The sequence below is a fragment of the Mixophyes fleayi genome, chromosome 1 (assembly GCF_038048845.1).
Source record: "Mixophyes fleayi isolate aMixFle1 chromosome 1, aMixFle1.hap1, whole genome shotgun sequence".
NCBI lineage: Eukaryota > Metazoa > Chordata > Amphibia > Anura > Limnodynastidae > Mixophyes > Mixophyes fleayi.
The window spans coordinates 132,700,959-132,718,953 of NC_134402.1; the positions used below are offsets into that span (position 1 = coordinate 132,700,959).

Sequence of the window (17,995 nt, forward strand, 5' to 3'; positions counted from 1 at the left end):
AATGAACCCTGTTCAAGTAATACAAAGAGACGTCTCCCTATTCATGCTCCACCAAGACCTAGCATACCTTCAAAACAAACAGGGAACAATTTTTGACCACATAAACACAATCCAACAACATATTGAACATAATGTTTGCCATCAGCTTCTATATAGGTACACATGCCAAGTCATTCTCCCAGCAGGATCTCCAAAGACTAATCCAACTGCCTATAAACCTGAAAACCTCATTGCTCACCAATAACATTAAGAAATATGCATAACAATTAGTCTCCTGGGAAGAAATTCAGCTGACTGCAACCTCCTGGCTGGTCCCTGGACCTGACTGGCAGAGAAAAACTGCAAGGTAATAGGAGAATTTGAAATGAGATGGGCAAACCCTTGATATCTCTTGACCAATGCACACAATTAAGTCACATAATACAGGACAGTATATGTTTCTGTCCTTAAAGGGCATTTCCACTTTAGGAATATGAACTTTTTGACAGGAGATGAACGAGGAATTTTAGGAGCAATCAACGGTCTCCCGGCAGAGTTCTGATGCACATGAAATGATTATAATACACTGGTAACTATATTCTGTTTATATAATTACTTGAAGCATTTGTTTGTTAAAAACAATTCCTATTTTTTAAATATTTAATCTGAATTTTAAATGTGACTACCATGTACAATAATATCCCTTTTCTTATGGAACACCCCAACACCCTAGCTCCATTAGTTTTATGGTTACATCTACTTCCTATACAGCACTGAGGTATCTAAGCACAGTGTCATACCTATACATGACTGGGTCCCATTGGAAAATTTTGAAGCGCCACCCACCACTCTAATCCACATTATGGCTGCTAAAGTTGCACCCTAGTATTACTATCTTTACATAAGTAAATATCCAATATATGAATAGCCAACACTGCGACACAGAGATTAGTAATCAGCAAAATCCGGCAGTTACGATCACAGATACACTGTTGTTTCTGAATGATGTGAGCTTTGTATACAGAATAATGATGATCCCATTTCTTTCCTAACCTCTTATGCATGTTTATGCAATGGTAAATAAATGCAGCAGACAGCACTATAGCAGATAGCACATCCTAATGAAGATGGATGTATTGACCCCCTGAGCAGTAAGCAGTGTCCTGACAATGACACATCTACACTCACGTTTAAGCTGCAGCAATGCATATAGTTTAAGTGCACAAATAAGTATAATAAAAATGTATATTCACTGAAAATAATGTATATATCTTCGGTCCAGAAAATGGAGTGTCAAAGTATCAACATTTCCACAGCATAAATAATGTGGATGGTGGGTGAAGTTGTTATTCTTTTTTTGGCTAGTCATGCTTTAATAACTGTGAACTATAAATTGCTTCAAAAGATTAAATGATACTTCAAAGTGGATGAGAAGGAGAAGGCAGCTCCTTGTGGATGAAGTATGAAACATTTACACTTCCCAGGGTCTTGTGTCCAAGGGGGAAGGGTGCAGACCACAGGGAGAAAGCTAGTGAATAGTCCCAAGCTAGCATGAGGCAAGGATTTCAGGTCCTTATAGTCTCTGACCCTGTGATGTGCTTTGTTTAACAGGGGCAGCTGCAGTTATCAACAGATGTTTCGGCAATAAATAATTGGTATCATCTCAGAAAAGGCCCATCTACCTGTGGAGAGGGCATAATGCGTAAAACACTGCTTTGCTATTCTGGCCACATTAATCTCTCATCTATCCAGGTTTCTTGGGGCATTTCCTGCAGGTGCTCTTTCTGGAAGAATCAGGACTGTACCCTTTTAAGTTAAGAAGCTTTGCAGGGGTCACAGAAAAGGTCAAAATAAGCCATAAATTTCTGTCTAAGGTCACAAAAAAAGCCGAAATAAAATGACAATACAGAAGTAGTCTAATGTTGCAACATAATCAGCCAAATGTAAGGGGCCGGCTTCCTTCTTAAGGCATGCCGTGCACACACACACACACAAAAGATAAAAGTGGTCACGTTGAGCTCATCTACACTCTGCTTAAAATATACTAATAGATACAAGAAAGAAATTGCAAAAAACTTTGAATTTTTTAACAATTCCATGTAAGTATATTTAAACAATATACCTAACTTTATTCAATATGTAATATAAGGATCATTAACAAATGTTGGTGCAGTAAAACTATTATACTGCCGGTAGTGATTATTATCATTGTGCACTGTTGCACCCGCAAGAGATATGTCTTCTGAAAGTCCTATCTGCAGATGACTCCACATCCAATTGTGTCACAATTATGTGAGCACATCCTTACAGTGCTTGGCTTATGTTTGCCGGCTCCTCCACACACCTTTACGCCTCTCCAGGAATAAGGAGGAGCAAGTCATCAAGACGCAATACACTATTATTTGGATGCATGCATACACATTTTTTGCTGCGCATGTGCATATCTTACGCACAATAACAGGTGTATATCCAACTCTAAAAGAGCCCCAGAATGGGCTAGTGAATTAAATAGGTTATCCACCATGTAGATTGCTTTTACGTAAAAAACATGTTTGGCAAAATTAATTTTAAAAACTAATAGATCTATAATATACATTCTTACTTAATGATGAACTAACTGTCATATGTGCTGGGTTATAAAATGTTATAAAAACAGCGTGAAATGGGATACACTACTGACTAGAGCAGAAAAATGACTGGCTTGATTCGTGAAACAATATATTCAATTTAAATTCCCTGCCTTTTTTAAATGCCTCACAATTGCAAATATTTACACGTATAAAAGACATATGTGTGATAATTAGGAACATAAAATTGAATGGTAGAAAATAACCTATGGTTCCATCTAGTTTGCCCTTTGTGTGTGTATTTGGCATTTTGTTTGAGATTTTTAAATGTTAAAATATTTCAGACTTATGTCTTAACAATAACCATATGTTTGTCCCATATATTCTTAAATACCTTTTTTGAGAGTAGCTTTATATACTTTAAAAATCATATTTAAAAACATACATTTAAATGTTCAAAGATATAGTATTTATTGGAGGTTATTGGACCAATATAGCTCATATGGAATGTTATATGAAGAATTTAGGGATTACCTCATTATGTGCCCATTTCTCGTTCTTAAAAGGAAGTAAACAATTTACATAGGATTACATATGGTGTTATATTGTTTTGACTTGTTATATGAGCCATCTAATGTTCTCTAAATTGTTATTGATGTATTTGTGTAATATTTAATATGTAATCTAAAAAATGGGAAATTCTTAAAAAAAAGAAGTTTTAAACGTGTACAATACATGTGGCTCCATGTGAAGTAAACTTCCAAATGTGTAAATCCTGCAGACAGGTGATTTAGTTCATACCAGCAAGTCACGCAGCCTTGGATTGATCATATCTTGTAGGTTTGTTTTGTCTTCTGGGACCACAGCCTGTTTGTATTGCCACCTTTCTGGCACAAAGGGCCACTTCATTTCCTTTGCCTCCTGAATCAGGGTCCTCAGATCGTCTGGGAGAGAAGCTAGAAAAGGTCAAAGTGCATGTTAGGATATCTCCGGTACATTAAGACACGATTCATCTGCTAGTGTTAGACTGAGCACGTCACATGAGAACACCTTCCTTTCTTACACACCTTTGTGCACTTGCTACACATTGCTGCCTTTTACCACAACACTAATAATAAGACAATGTCTGTCAGCTAAAGACTTATTCAGTTCTGCCCTCAAGCTAAATTGGAGCAATCGCCCATTAAATAGGTTTTCAGTGGGAAGGAAAACATTGAGATAACTGTCAGTGAAAGGAGACATCCTTGTACTCTCATCAGGAAGTAAACCCATCATCTTTGTAATCAATAGGAGAAAGAAAAATCTATTTTCACCTATTAACAAGATTATTTTCTATGTGCAGCACTTAACACTATAGCTTGAGGCGCAATATATGTTCATGTGCCAGCATCTATGGTCATTCTCAAGTCTACAGCAACTCACATGTCAGCCCAAAAGCTTTGCCTGTTGTATTTATTATGAATGATTTGTTGTGTAAAATGAATTTCATGCATTAAACTACCCTTATGAAGACTATGGGGGCATATTTTTTAATCACACAGTGCTTTAAAAAATGTATTTATATAAGACCTGAAAAAGTATCTTAACAATATCAGTTTAAGTACATAATCCCTTATCCATTAGCAAAGTGGTCATAAATCAGATAGATAATTATTAAAAAAAATCAGGGTTTTTTTCTGAAGCTTCTTTTGGATCTGTTTTTAGTCTTCTAAAAAGTACATACCTTACTAACTCAATGATAATAACAGACTCGGCTACTATCAAAGCATTCCTGGGTACTTCCATTCTACTGATAGAATCCAATCTTAAGCTGGTCACATATGCATGATATCAGCACCAATATCGACAATTTGGCCTAATATCAGTGTGGTTTGCCTCACACATGTGTAATAATGAACGGTTTTAGTTACCGTCATGTTAAAAAATCCCGTTTCTACAAATGGATGCTGGTAAGTCCAGGTGACCAATGACAAAACACACAGGCTGACAGTGGCTAATAGACAGACTGATAGATTAAACTAATCTGGCCACTACAGCCAAGTGCATCACAGCAGAATCATATCTTAAAAGAGAGGGTTACATTTAGATTCATAACATTGACAGATCTACAAAATAATAAATAATTTAGAAGCTTAATGTAATATGACACAATTGTTTGGATAGGATTATTACAGAGCAATCTGAAACATACTGCTCATTTCAATATGCATAGATCCTGGCATTAGGTGAGAAGTTTGCTTGATCTCTATATATTAGGGAAAATAGTTTCAGACATAACATTACACTAAAATTGCTGTTATGTTGCCCCTTTGGGTTTTTATTTAATCCTATAATATGTTAATTATGATATAGATAGTATCAGAAACCAATTATAGTAACTCTAGCAAAGATGAGAAGCTGATATGTATGTCTGTCTAACATACTCAGAATGTTTACTTCCTGTATGTTCAATGAAATAAACATCATTCCAAATAATTCTATAAAGTACAAAAGAAATGACTTTGCATATGTAAATCAGAAACTACGTTTTATAATGGCTTAATACATACTAGTATTTCCAGATTCATCACATTTGCTTATGACATACACTCTGTATAAACAGATACTTTGGGTATTGGAACTCATGTTATAAAAAGAAGTAATACTTACAACTAAGTTTATATTCTAGCATGCTCCAATTAACAAATGTAATAGAATGCAGATGACAAGGAGTTTAGTGCTATTATAAAAATAAAATATTTGCAGTATTCTAACACTTACATATCCAGGAGTATGCAATTTGAGAATAAACACTGAAAGCTTTGCGTACAGTCCTTATACTACTTTGACAAAGAACTTAAATAATTCAGTAAAATATTTATAACGTGAACTTCAATCACAGAAACCCCATGCTAGTTAATTAAATAGACATGTTTCTAAAAGTACATGCAAACGTTTTCTAATAAACCTCCAGCTAGTGCTATGAATAGTATATGGGTTATTGCTAAGAAACTACGCCATGGAGCTGCACTGTATGAGAAGCAAGCTTGAAAGAATGTCTTCTGCAGAGATATGGTTTCCTGGCTTTTACTGTAAATGCGGCATGACATCTTCAAAAGGTACAGCTTGTTCTTTGCCCAAAAATTCACATAATGGCAGCTTTCATTTAATATTTATGGCAGTGATGACCTATAACAACTCAAGCAATTAAAAGGGAATAACCACTGCTTTTTACATAGGCTAACAAACAGACCACCCAAAACGAACACAAATGTGAGAAGGATGAAGGATACGCTTCCTAGAGGGACATTTTCACTGAGAAAAAGGATGGAAGTGAAAATGCCTACGGCAAAGACAGACTACTAGTTGGCTTGTGTGTCTGAAAAGATAAACAGAGGCATGACAAGGAAACTCTTCATGTGCACATAGAAGTATGAACTGTTCAGTCCCTGTATGCATAGACAGAGAGAAATGAAGTGATACAATACATACAAATGTCCATTATGTATGGTGCACGAGTGGACGATCAGCTGTTATTGCTCTCTCCCACTATATCTGGTTTATATTTCTTATGTAGATGCAATAAAGCTGGAATTTAGATAACCCATTGGCAATTCACTGCAGATGGTAAACACTGCTTCTTGCCATTTGTAGGTCTACTTCTTCAAGCAAAAATTCCTGGTAATTTAGCGTCTTTCAATCTATCTGTTCACTGAATTCAATTATTAGTTACTACATATTGACCGTCTATGTTCCTTATAGAAAGAGCATTTGCTGTTGCCCGTGTGGATAAGGAATAAAAATAATTATTACCTCTCATAGCGAGTTTGGGACAATTGCAGTGTTCGTATAGATGACAGTCTTTTAATATTCTGGGTAAAACTTGCTGTTTTTACATTTGTTGATTTTTAGTTACTGCCTATGAACAATTCATGGTATCGACTGTCAAGGCCTGATTCATGTTCGGACGTACATCCATTTGTGTAGCATATCTTGCATGAAATAGCTCTGCACATGCCCAGAAATGGACATTTCACCAATGAGCGCAATTACAGGCAATTGATGTCTGAACGCAAATGACACTTACGACTCCCTATGACTCGAGAGGAGGAACGGCGGATGTAATGGGCGGACTAATGTAGGCCATGTACAGTAAAGACATTCCAAAGTAGATGTGACTGATTTAAGTCCTGTGTTTGTCGCAAGTACGCTTGTTTTGCGTTTGTGACCTTTTATTGAACTTACAGAGACTGCGTATACTGCTGTCTGTTCTGTATGTCTATGTACAGCAAGTACTATATAGGCAGAGCGTACTTCCACCCAGATTTAAATCGAAGCATATCTTCAGATATCCTTGGTTTTGAAAATAACTGCAACGATGCTCAAGTTCCATGATCTTTTTTAAAACGCAACTTATGTGCAATTTGCATTCAGACATGAATCAGGACCACTGTGACCACTTTATTAGGTACACTGATACATTCAATTTCTAACTGCTAATTCATGCAAATATCAAAGCAGCCAATCATGTGGCAGCAACTCAATGCATAACAGTATGCACACATGGTCAGGGCCGGTGCTAGGGTCCTTGGCGCCCTAGGCACATTTTCAAAATCGGCGCCCCCCGCCGCCCCCGGAACATTTTCAAAATTGGCGCCCCCCCACTCCGTCTTTTCTTACCTTAACTTGCCTCCTCTCTGCTCCCCTCCACTCACTGACACTGTCGGGCCGTGATGATGATGTCACGCCCGACAGTCAGTGAGTGGAGGGGAGGAGACGGAGCAGAGAGGCGGCGGTGGTGATCAATGGCCCTTCCCCCCCCCTCCCTGTGGATGTATCTGAAGCTGTGCGGCGGCCGTGAAAGGTCTGGTCAGCGGTCGCCGCACAGTTTTAAAGAAATTTTTAATCTGTGGCGCCCTCCAGAGCCCGGCGCCCTAGGCAACTGCCTAACCTTGCCTAATGGGAGCACCGGGCCTGCACATGGTCCAGAGGTTCAGTGGTTGTTCAGGCCAAATCCCCGAATGGGGAAAAAATGTGATCTAAGTGACATTTGACAGTGGAATTGCTGATCTCTATAGATTTTCACCTGCAACAGTCTCTAGAGTTTACAGAGAATGGCATGGGGCAGTTCTGTGGGTGAAAACAGAAGGTGACAGTAACTTAAATAACAATGTGTTACAACAGTGCCATGCAAAAGAGCATCTCGGAATGCACAGCATGTCATACCTATGAATGGGCTACAGCAGCAGATGACCACACTGGAGTCAGCTAAAAACAGGAAACTGAGGCTACAGTAAAAAATTGACAATTGAAGATCGGAAAACGTTGCATGGTCTGACGAGTCTCAATTTCTGCTGCGACAGGCAGATTGTAGGGTGAGAATTTGGCAAAAAAAATCCACGGATCCATTTTGTCATGTTTCAACATTGCAGGTCGGTGTGGTGTGAGGAATGTTTTCTTGGCACACATTAGGACCCATAACACCAATTGTAATTATGGACAAAAATCCTTAAGAAATGTTATCAGCACCATGTTGAATTCATACCAGCTATTAATTCATACTTTGGCTCATCTTTTTATGTATCAGATTTATTAATTTATGCTGCAATTATGTAGTGCTGTTCTTTTCTCTTACTCTCTTGGTTTCATTCAATGAAACCATAGTCTGCTCTTACAAATTGAACAATTTAAATATGAAACTTCTCCAGATAGAATCAGTGGTTTAATTTACTGAGATGTGCATCCAATTGTAGTTCAAACCTCCTGCGCTACAGACTGTCCACATTAGCACTGATAAAAGTCAGGGAGGGAGTGTGGTGACAATGAACCTGACACAGGGCTAGATATTGTGGGTACCAAAACAGTGCATGGCTGGCATTAGACATCAGGCTGCTTATCTGAGCACAAGGCTGCATGAGGTCCTAACATGTCTTTAAATCTAGACAAAGGGCTGTATGTCATGGGTATGAGATGTTAATCTGGACATAGAGCTGTATTTGTGGTCATGAGACAGGGGACATGGGGCTGTTATGAGGGCCACAGAGCTGTGATAGTGGGTATGTGAATGTTTTGGTCATAAAGCTGTAAATCTGGACACAGAGCTGTAACTACGGCCATGCGACTGGTGGACATGACCCTATCACGCTGGACACAGAGCTGTAACTACGGCCATGCGACTGGTGGACATGACCCTATCACGCTGGACACAGAGCTCTAAAGGCAGACAAGGGACTGTGGTGAGCATTAGACTTTATGTTGTAGGCAATAGACAGCGTTAACTTGTTTGCTACATCACTCACACTATGTTTTTGCTATGCCGAGCCCAGGAAGGCTTTTGCTATTGTCTATTGATTTTTATTTTTCTGAATGTGTGATTTCATTCCTCCTTTTATCAGTTATGCATACAAGATTTTAACACTTATGATAGAGTTCAAATTAATGGCTTTTGAATGATGAGCCTCTCACACATGGGAGTACTCTTGTTTTATTCCATCATAAGAACTTTACAAAGGTTTGCTATCATGTTAATTTAAGGCAAACTCTCAATTTATTTCACTTGAGTCCCAGATTTGCCTGGCATGTCATGTTCAATTGTTCAGTTTTTACTTATTAACATACTTTTCTTTACTTACTTTACTACTATTTACTTAAGTTTATTATTATTTATAAATAAAATGGGCAGGAAGTTGGGCACCTGTGCAAAACAATATCAATATAATATTAATAGTTAAGATAGCATGTGTAGCCATACCCATGTTAATGGTGTAGCTACCCATGTTTTGGGTTCCAGCCTACAGGTTAGAACAGGTTAGAATGTGACTTGAGCCTTTGCATTGATTTTAAAAAATAAAATAAAATACTACTTTTATAAATATATTTTTTGACTACAGGGTTCCACTCTCTACCCCTTACAACAAATTACCCAAATTTTGGAACCCCCCCCCCTAAACTTTTCTGTGACCCTACTCCTACCTTCCCTCTCCCTCATATTCTCAAAGGTATGAAAGCACTGATCCCATGCTTTCAATAAGAAAATATATATATATACTTTGTCCTCACCAGTACCATAAACAAAGACTATATTAAAAATATCTTGCTAATATTTATCATAATGATTCGTGGTATTTAATTTGGTTAATAAATAGGGAACAGTAAATTTATCACACAGTTATGACATGTATATGTCATAAGTCTGAACACTGAAACTCACTTTACACAATCTAGTATAAGTATCAAGTATGTTAATACATGATTTATGTATGTTTATGGTTCATATAATTAAAACTGTGGCATCTGAGGTCAAAGTGGGGGAAGGGATTGTGCAGTATAGGAAACAAACTGTTATGTTAATGATGTCAAGAGAAAAGTTGGTTTGAAAAATACAGGTCATTATTAAATTAGTACTAATTAAAAGGGGTTGATGGTACAGGGTAAAACAAAAGCCTTTCAGTCTGTGTGTGACTGGGCACTAAAGCCATAGTGTTGTGAGCTCCTGCGAGCTTCCTTACAAGTCCGTTATCTGAACGTTAGTGCTGCTAAGACAGGACACCTGCTTGTGGAAGAGGAACATCGACTCAACTGCCTTAAATCAATCTCCTGAAGCGGAATACCCAATCCCCAGCTATTAATTCCTCCATCATCCACCAGCTTCATTGTGAAAGTTTCATAATGTGCCACTGTCATTAGTCTCCTTAAATCACTACAGTTACTGCTGATACAACAACAAGGACAATATCACAATATCAGTCACTGTTTATATGTAAAAACACTGCATAAAATAGAAAGAACTCTGTGATTTCTTCTCAATAATCTGTATTTTCTCTGACCCATTTGGTAATCATTGCAACACACTGTGCTGTTGTTTGTCACTATCTGTCAATTAGCGAGAAGAATTTTAAAACCTGCCGAAAGTGTTGTTAGGACATTTAACACCTTGGTATAACATGGTAATAATACATTCAAATAGTAGTAGAATAAAATATTTTTAAAAACATATGTTTATATAATGGTTGCTATTTATTTTATGCTCTTTAGAATAGTTAGTAAAGCAGTTTTAATTTTTGGTTTCTCTAAAGATGGAGTTTGGCAGCATTGGCAATTATAGAAAAGGTAACTGCAACAGATCCTTTCTGTTTTGCAACAGTCATTTAGGTAAACCCGAAAAAAAAAGTGAAATCAATAATGGGGTAGTCCTAAATTGGTGGTAATGTGACAATTTAATTGTTTTCACACTGCATATCATCATCAGCACCTGCTAACCTGCAAAATTAGGTGCAGATTGATTTTACAGGGATTCGTCCATTTCTGCACATAAAGCAGCAATAAAGATTCAAAGTTTTTGAAGTGTGATTTATAGAAAGACAGTATATTTATACATAACAAGCTGTTATACTGACTTTAACATACAAACATTTGGCTATTGGGGAGTTTATCCATACATGTCTATATACAGCCTATATATATATATATATATATATATATATATATATATATATATATATATATATATATATATATATGTGTATAACCATTTTCAGTTCTGAATTATTTGTATTGATTCCTAATATTAATCATCACAAAAATGTAAGCTAAATAAAATGCAGCATAATATGACTAATGCACATACAATGCATTTAGGTGCAACATTTACTCTAAATTTACGCCAGTGTGCTTGATGCAGATCAGAATAAAATCAAGATTTAAAATTGCCAAATGAGATAAAGGGGAGGAGAGGCTACATTTCTAGGTGTGTTTCTTGCTGCCTGGAAGAGTGCACAGCCATTTCCACTCTGTAAAAAGACACAAGCTCTATACTGTTAATGGTAACCATCTTGTACTTTGACATAAACATATATTTATGCACACTTTGCCCATTGTAAAACCTGCTTAAAATAGACATAAAAGTGCCATATAAAATAAAAACATCTTGAAATCGCATCTCTCTCTCTGCATTAACTTAAGCCATAAAATGATGGTAAAATGAGCAGCATTTTAGCAGAAAAGGGAAAAGGTTTTAGTTAACGAAATGGGTGGTTCTGCAGTGTTATCAGACCGGTCTTTTGATGACCTGACAGTTGCACTTTTGCATAGTGATAGTGCGCATCTTTTTTCGCCTACACACACACACCATGGCGCACTACTTTGTTTTAATATATGGCATTTGTGTTACAGAAATCACGTTATGATATTTAATGCAGCCATTGTTACATGTATTACTGTCTGAAGGGCATGTTTTCCCACTAACTAGCCCAAGGCCACTTATTTACTGAGAATGCTTAATGCTTCCTTAGCTCAGATCACTCCTCTCACTTCCTGGAGCACTTTACCTGAAGTGCTGTATTTAATCTAGTGATTATCGGTCTATAATTCACCTTATCTGGAACTAACATGTTTCTGGGGGTCAGTAACTCCATCACAGGTAGTGTCTAAGAATGTAAAGAAAGTGTCACCTAAGTGGTTCAATAAACTACTTATCTAAAGAAGAAACTAATAGGATTTAGATAGTAAAAAGATTCTTTGTCAGCTCCAGCCATCATTGTGGTGGGCACTACTGTACTCCAGCCATCATTGTGGTGGGCACTACTGTACTCCAGCCATCATTGTGGTGGGCACTACTGTACTCCAGCCATCATTGTGGTGGACACTACTGTACTCCAGCCATCATTGTGATGGGCACTACTGAACTCCAGCCATCATTGTGGTGGGCACTACTGTACTCCAGCCTTTATTGTGGTGGGCACTACTGGTACTCCAGCCATCATTGTGGTGGGCACTACTGGTACTCCAGCCATCATTGTGGTGGGCACTACTGTACTCCAGTTGACATATACACTGGACATCACACAAATACAAGGAATGACTGTTGATCTATAGATGTTATCCAAAAAGAATCTATTTGTCAAAACAACGGCCCTATAAAACATATCACAATATTTGTGTTTACTTCTCTTAGAGAGATATTTAAATGAATGTAAAGAAGATCATATATTAATGTTGCAAAGATGTATATGACACAAAAAAAAAAAGTATTAACCATCCAAAGGTCTCCATGATGACAACACTGATTTTGCAGAGTGCATTCCTTAAAATGCGGGCACAGACCACGCTAATGTTCCTTTTGGAACTGGCCCTTTGCGATTTTTTATATAATGAATTTTCAGACAAATGTGACAAATGAATGGTTTTCTTCAAATCATATTTTAAAAGTTAAAAAGCTTTTACTGAACCATATCCAAAATAACTTATTCATTAAATCTTTTCCATGCATCTATTAGTTATACAAAGAATCACAAAGAACTCACTCCAGGGAAAACAAGGCTTTGCAAATCAGATATATATACCCAGCTTGTGGTGAAAAACATCAGTGTCAGCACTCCAAAACAACCAAGGGGTATATTAACTAAACTGCAGGTTTGAAAAAGTGGAAATGTTGCTTATAGCAACCAATCAGATTCTAGCTGTCATTTTGTCATTATAAATGATAACTAAAATCTGATTGGTTGCTATAGGCAACATATCCACTTTTTTTTAAACCCGCAGTTTAAATATACCCCCAAGAGTCATTTCTATACATACATAGGAACTGAAACATATGTATGGACACAATGCACTGTACTGACTTGGAGATGTGAATGTCAAACTATTTAAAAAATACACACTTGGTGTTGGTCTAGGATTTCATTGTTGTAAGGCAGGATTTTTATTGTGCATTAGACTTTTCTTCACTCTTGTTAAGTAGAATTCACCTCTCTTTCCTGGCGTTTCAGATTTATCCCTCAATGCTGTTTTCAGATAGCACCCTGGCTAAGATTTCCTGAAAGCTTGCAATGTTTCCTTTTTATCTAGTCATTTTGTATATCACATGAATAATATTTTTATTATTATTTTATCATACCAATATCTACTTTGGCTTTATTCTGCTGGCTAACACAAAAAAATAAATACAACTTATTGTATCGATATTGGATAAAATAAAGATTTCAGTTATGCTAATTCTGTGCCATCATTAGCTGCAACGTACAACAGGCCAAAAGCTGTCACAAATATCATTAGGACCAATTTTCTATGTATTACTGGTTTGTTTAATCCTCAGAATTAAAAAAAAATGTTTTCATCAGCTCTCTTTGGAATAAATCATGCAAAACTAATTAGCAAGTTAAGTCATTAAATTCAAATCTCCAACCCATTCAATGCTAATACATGTGGAACACACTGCGGCAACTGCTTGTCCTCCATCATTTTGTAATTTTCAAAAAAGTATGGCACCTGCCATCAAACTTTTGCTCATTGTTCTATTTCCACACATAAATGCGGCTCCGCCTGGGTTTAGTGGAGCCTGAAATTAGAAGTGACAGCAATTCACTCTAACACAGTGAGCTCCCTTCTCTGCCTGCGGTCCATATCCCATTCATAGCCCACAAACCCAACAGTCCAGCCAGCCCTGCCTGCCAAAAGAAGAAAAATAGAGCAAGAGCGAGTATATGTGGCTGAGTCACACAGAGGCGGAGAGCAACCTGCTGGCAGTCCTGTGTTATCACATAAGGTCCTCACCTTCGCACCGTTGGTAGTCATTCTTTTCCTGCTCAGATGGCTCTAACACCTCCAAAGCGAGAACATCCAGCATTCGCTTGCACTCCTGTAGCACAGCCACAACCTCCTGATTATTCATTATGACTGTTTCCCACTTGACTGTGAATTGAGTGTCCCTGTGTGCTCTATGATCAATGACCTGGGAGAAGACACATATTCTGAATAAAAGAGATCTTTCAAGGTTGAGGTACCTGGTGAACAAAAGAGGAAAAGAGATGATTAACTAATGTATCATCAATTATAAGCAAGACTCAAGCTGCGGAGAGATAATGGGAGAAAAAGTACATGAACACACAGGGAAGAGTTTGATCGCTTTATTCGACAACCGTGTGAAGTTACGGCAGGGTGCCTGACACATACGGGGAGGAAACACATAGTTTAGACAGGAGAAAGTAAGAGACACAGAAGTGTTGTCATCTATACAAACCTGACACATGTTCATTAACAACTCTGGATGACATGTTGGACTATAAGACTACTTGTAGATGAAAGTGTCCTGGCTACTACTTGCATTAGTACTTGCTCGATAACTATGTACACACATTACGTAGATGTTTATTTCAGTGATCAGGAAAGACCACCACATAGTTTAGACAAGAGAAAATAAAAGATGTAGATATGCTGTTATATATAAAAACCTGACACAGCTTCATTAACAACTCCTGATGACATGTTGTACTATAAAACTACTTGTTGATAAAGATGTCCTGATCATGAATTTTGGGGAGTTCTTCCAGAATCCTGGAAGAGCACACCCTCCCAGAACCCAGTCGGGAGTGTGGCTTAATGACACGATAATCAGGCCCCGCCCCTACTGTGCGATGAGTCGCGGCACTGCATAAGGGGAGGTACTAAAAGGAGCCAAGTATGGTCTTGATGTTTACTTTAATTAGCACTTGCCCTATAACTATGTACACAGATTACATATGCATATATTATTTAAGTGATAAGGAAAGACCAGCACTGTATTTTTTTACAATGATAACACATTTATAATAATCTGTACAGTCTAATAGTGCATATTCTTTATAATGGTAAAACTGATAAAAAAAATTAATACATTTGATACAATCACACATATACATTAAACATCTCTTATATGGACTATAAGCAAACTTAGGTTTTGACTGCTGGCCACCCCTGTTCCCAGCGTCGGCTTACCTATGGTTTTTCTTGAGAGCTATTATAGTTGATTTATTCTATTGTGAGAAAATTCTCACACATGAATAAGATTGACAGGAGGGCCTTAGAAGAAGACAATGGGCCCTGGGGAAGAAATGACAAGCAATTTCAGTTTCTAGTGAATGGTGAGTTCTGCAAGCTGATTTATTAAAAATCCCTATATACATAAATATATAAATATATACATATATATATATATCAATATATATATATATATATATATATATATATATATATATAAATATATATAAAAATATATTCATCACTTAATAATTCCACTATAAAAATTCACAGGGAAAGTAAAACTCAACTATAAATATTAGTGTCATTGTGTGGGAGCCCTTCCAGAAACTTGCTTTTTCCTTTTTACAAGGCCACCTATCCAATTGGACCCTAGAACAGTCTTTTATGCCTAAAGGTACAGCTTTGGCCTTGATTGGCACTCAGTTACATGTCTAAAACTGTAATAATGTTTTGGATATATTATAGGGCACGGAATTAAGGTTAATGTGATAATAGTCTGGGTTAATGTCTATGGTGCTGTACTTTACATTTATAATTTTTCATGGTACAGTGATTACACTTTTTTAATCCTGGACATTTTTTCAATGCAGGTGTGTATTTGTTCCACTTTTCTACTTTGTGCAGTGGAAAACTGTGTAGTGGACTGGTGGTAGAGAACACGAAATTCAATCTGCCTTTGTTACTCTTGCAGTATGACAATGTCTGGGCAGCAGGCAATTACCGGTACTAATGCTAGCTGATAGGAATCAGTACTTTGGGTTTGAATGGCATCTCTATACAAAGTTCACCAAAATAAGACTGGCGCCTATGTCTAGTATGATGATCGGAACAAAAGGAGCTCACCCTTCTCTGAGGTGCGAAAGGAGAGGTGTGGACTCTGCTATTTAGACACTAAACTTGCTGTAACCAAGAGAGGTGCACGATAGGACCCCGTCTGTTGCAACTCAATCATACTTCCAGGTGTATCCTGCGCAAATGAGTCAGGGGCCACTAGTCCCCAAGTGGCTTCTTTATCTACCCTCTGTTAGATGAGGTGTTGTAGATGAGGTAAGTTACGATCTCAGTACCAGGGGGGGAGAGTTGCGCTCTACTCCTAATGTTGCAAGAGCTGCATTAACCAAGGGTATCCCTCTCTTAGAAGTTATAATATATAATATAAAGGTTAATCACGCAGTATATCATAACATTAGTAGTTATCATATTACTCACACCTGGACACACGGTTATTACATGTAGCATATGTTCAATTTCTTCAGAATCTAGATTATCTCAACTATACTTCTTAGGATTACATTGGTGATACATTATCACTAGTCAATGAGCGCTTAATCTTTATATTATAAGTTAAGATCTCAGTGTCATGCACCCTTTCGACATGTGGTAGTCTGAAGAACACAAAAAAAGAAGTGGTGTTCAAAGATCCCAGCCTTTGACATTCTGAATGTTCAGGCCCAGGGACAGCCAGAATAAGAGAACTATGTGCACCTGTCCATGCTGAGAAGTCAACCAGCTCTTCGCCCACCTCTGCAACCAGGGAGATTGTTAGAGTCAACATGAATGGATTCTCTAATGCCTATTGCTCCTTATCCAATGGAGGTATCACTAGCAGGGCCGGATTAACCCTAGGGCTAACTGGGCTACAGCCCAGGGGCCTCGGGCATCCAGGGGGCCCTTGAAAGTGCTCAGCAGCAGTATTGATTGATGGGGCAGGGGCAACCCCGGCCCGATCAATACTGCTGAGCACTTTCACTGCGGTCCTTCCCCGGCATGCTATAGTCTCCTTACTGAGGAGATCTCGTGAGTCTCCCTCTCACGAGATCTCCTCAGTAAAGAGCGTACAGCGCACCGGGGAAGGACTGCAATGCCAGGAGAAGGAGGCAGGGGTCTGGGGGCGGCTCACCAGGGGGGGGGGGGGGGCCTCACAGGGGAATGGAGGCCCCCTTAGCCCAGGGGCCTCCATTCCCTTAATCCGGCCCTGATCACTAGGCACAGAAATAAATGAGTGACAACCTCACGTTGTAGAGAGGCCTATTGTTCACCCGCATCACCACGCTCAACCTCAATAACATGGACTAACATGTTACATGGCATGACTGCATCAGGCACAATTGCCAGTGTCACTGTATATTTACCTATCAGACTAAAAGTTTGCTTTGCCAGTTTCTCAACCTGAAGTGCTGTAGCTTTCTCCAAAACAAAGCGATAGATGCAATGATTGCTATCATGGCATAGGGCTACAATGGTAACTAATCCAATGTCAGAGGGTATTGACACTTGAATTGGTATCAGGGTCTACAGAAAGTGTCCTGATGTTACAATTGTTCAACTTTACCATGGTAGGGAAGCTTTATGGTTACTCCTACTTAAAGTAATAAATTAAAATGTATCCACATTTAACGTGCTCTGGGCAGAATAACTCATGCCCATGAATGAAAAAAGAAAACTAAAACAAATATCCTTATGTATAATTTTGATGTATTTGCAATAGCGGTTTGGGAAGGTAGTAAGCTGATGCTATTCATATCAAATCTAAAATTAAAATACAATGCAGAGGCAATTTACAAAAACACTGATCGCTGTTGCACAATTGCCACAATTGGACAGAGGACTGGCTGCACCTTTTGTTTGTACCAGAAAGCTGTCATACTCACTCAGGGCTGCCATTAGAAATTGTG

General features: G+C 38.0%; 1 protein-coding gene across 6 annotated transcripts in view; it reads right to left on the minus strand.

Annotated features, from left to right (window-relative positions):
- ALPK1 (alpha kinase 1) overlaps positions 1 to 17,995 on the minus strand; it is a 124,102-nt gene that overhangs the window by 54,995 nt on the left and 51,112 nt on the right. For 4 of the 6 annotated variants that reach the window (XM_075200509.1, XM_075200491.1, XM_075200502.1 and 1 more), the window contains exons 3-4: positions 14,076 to 14,305; positions 3,348 to 3,502 (exon numbers count right to left, since the gene is read on the minus strand). In XM_075200509.1, coding sequence (XP_075056610.1) covers positions 3,348 to 3,502; positions 14,076 to 14,193 — 273 coding nt within the window. In that variant the 5' untranslated portion in view covers positions 14,194 to 14,305. The remainder of the gene's footprint in view (positions 1 to 3,347; positions 3,503 to 14,075; positions 14,306 to 17,995) is intronic. The other 2 variants (XM_075200495.1, XM_075200499.1) reach the window with 1 other exon arrangement.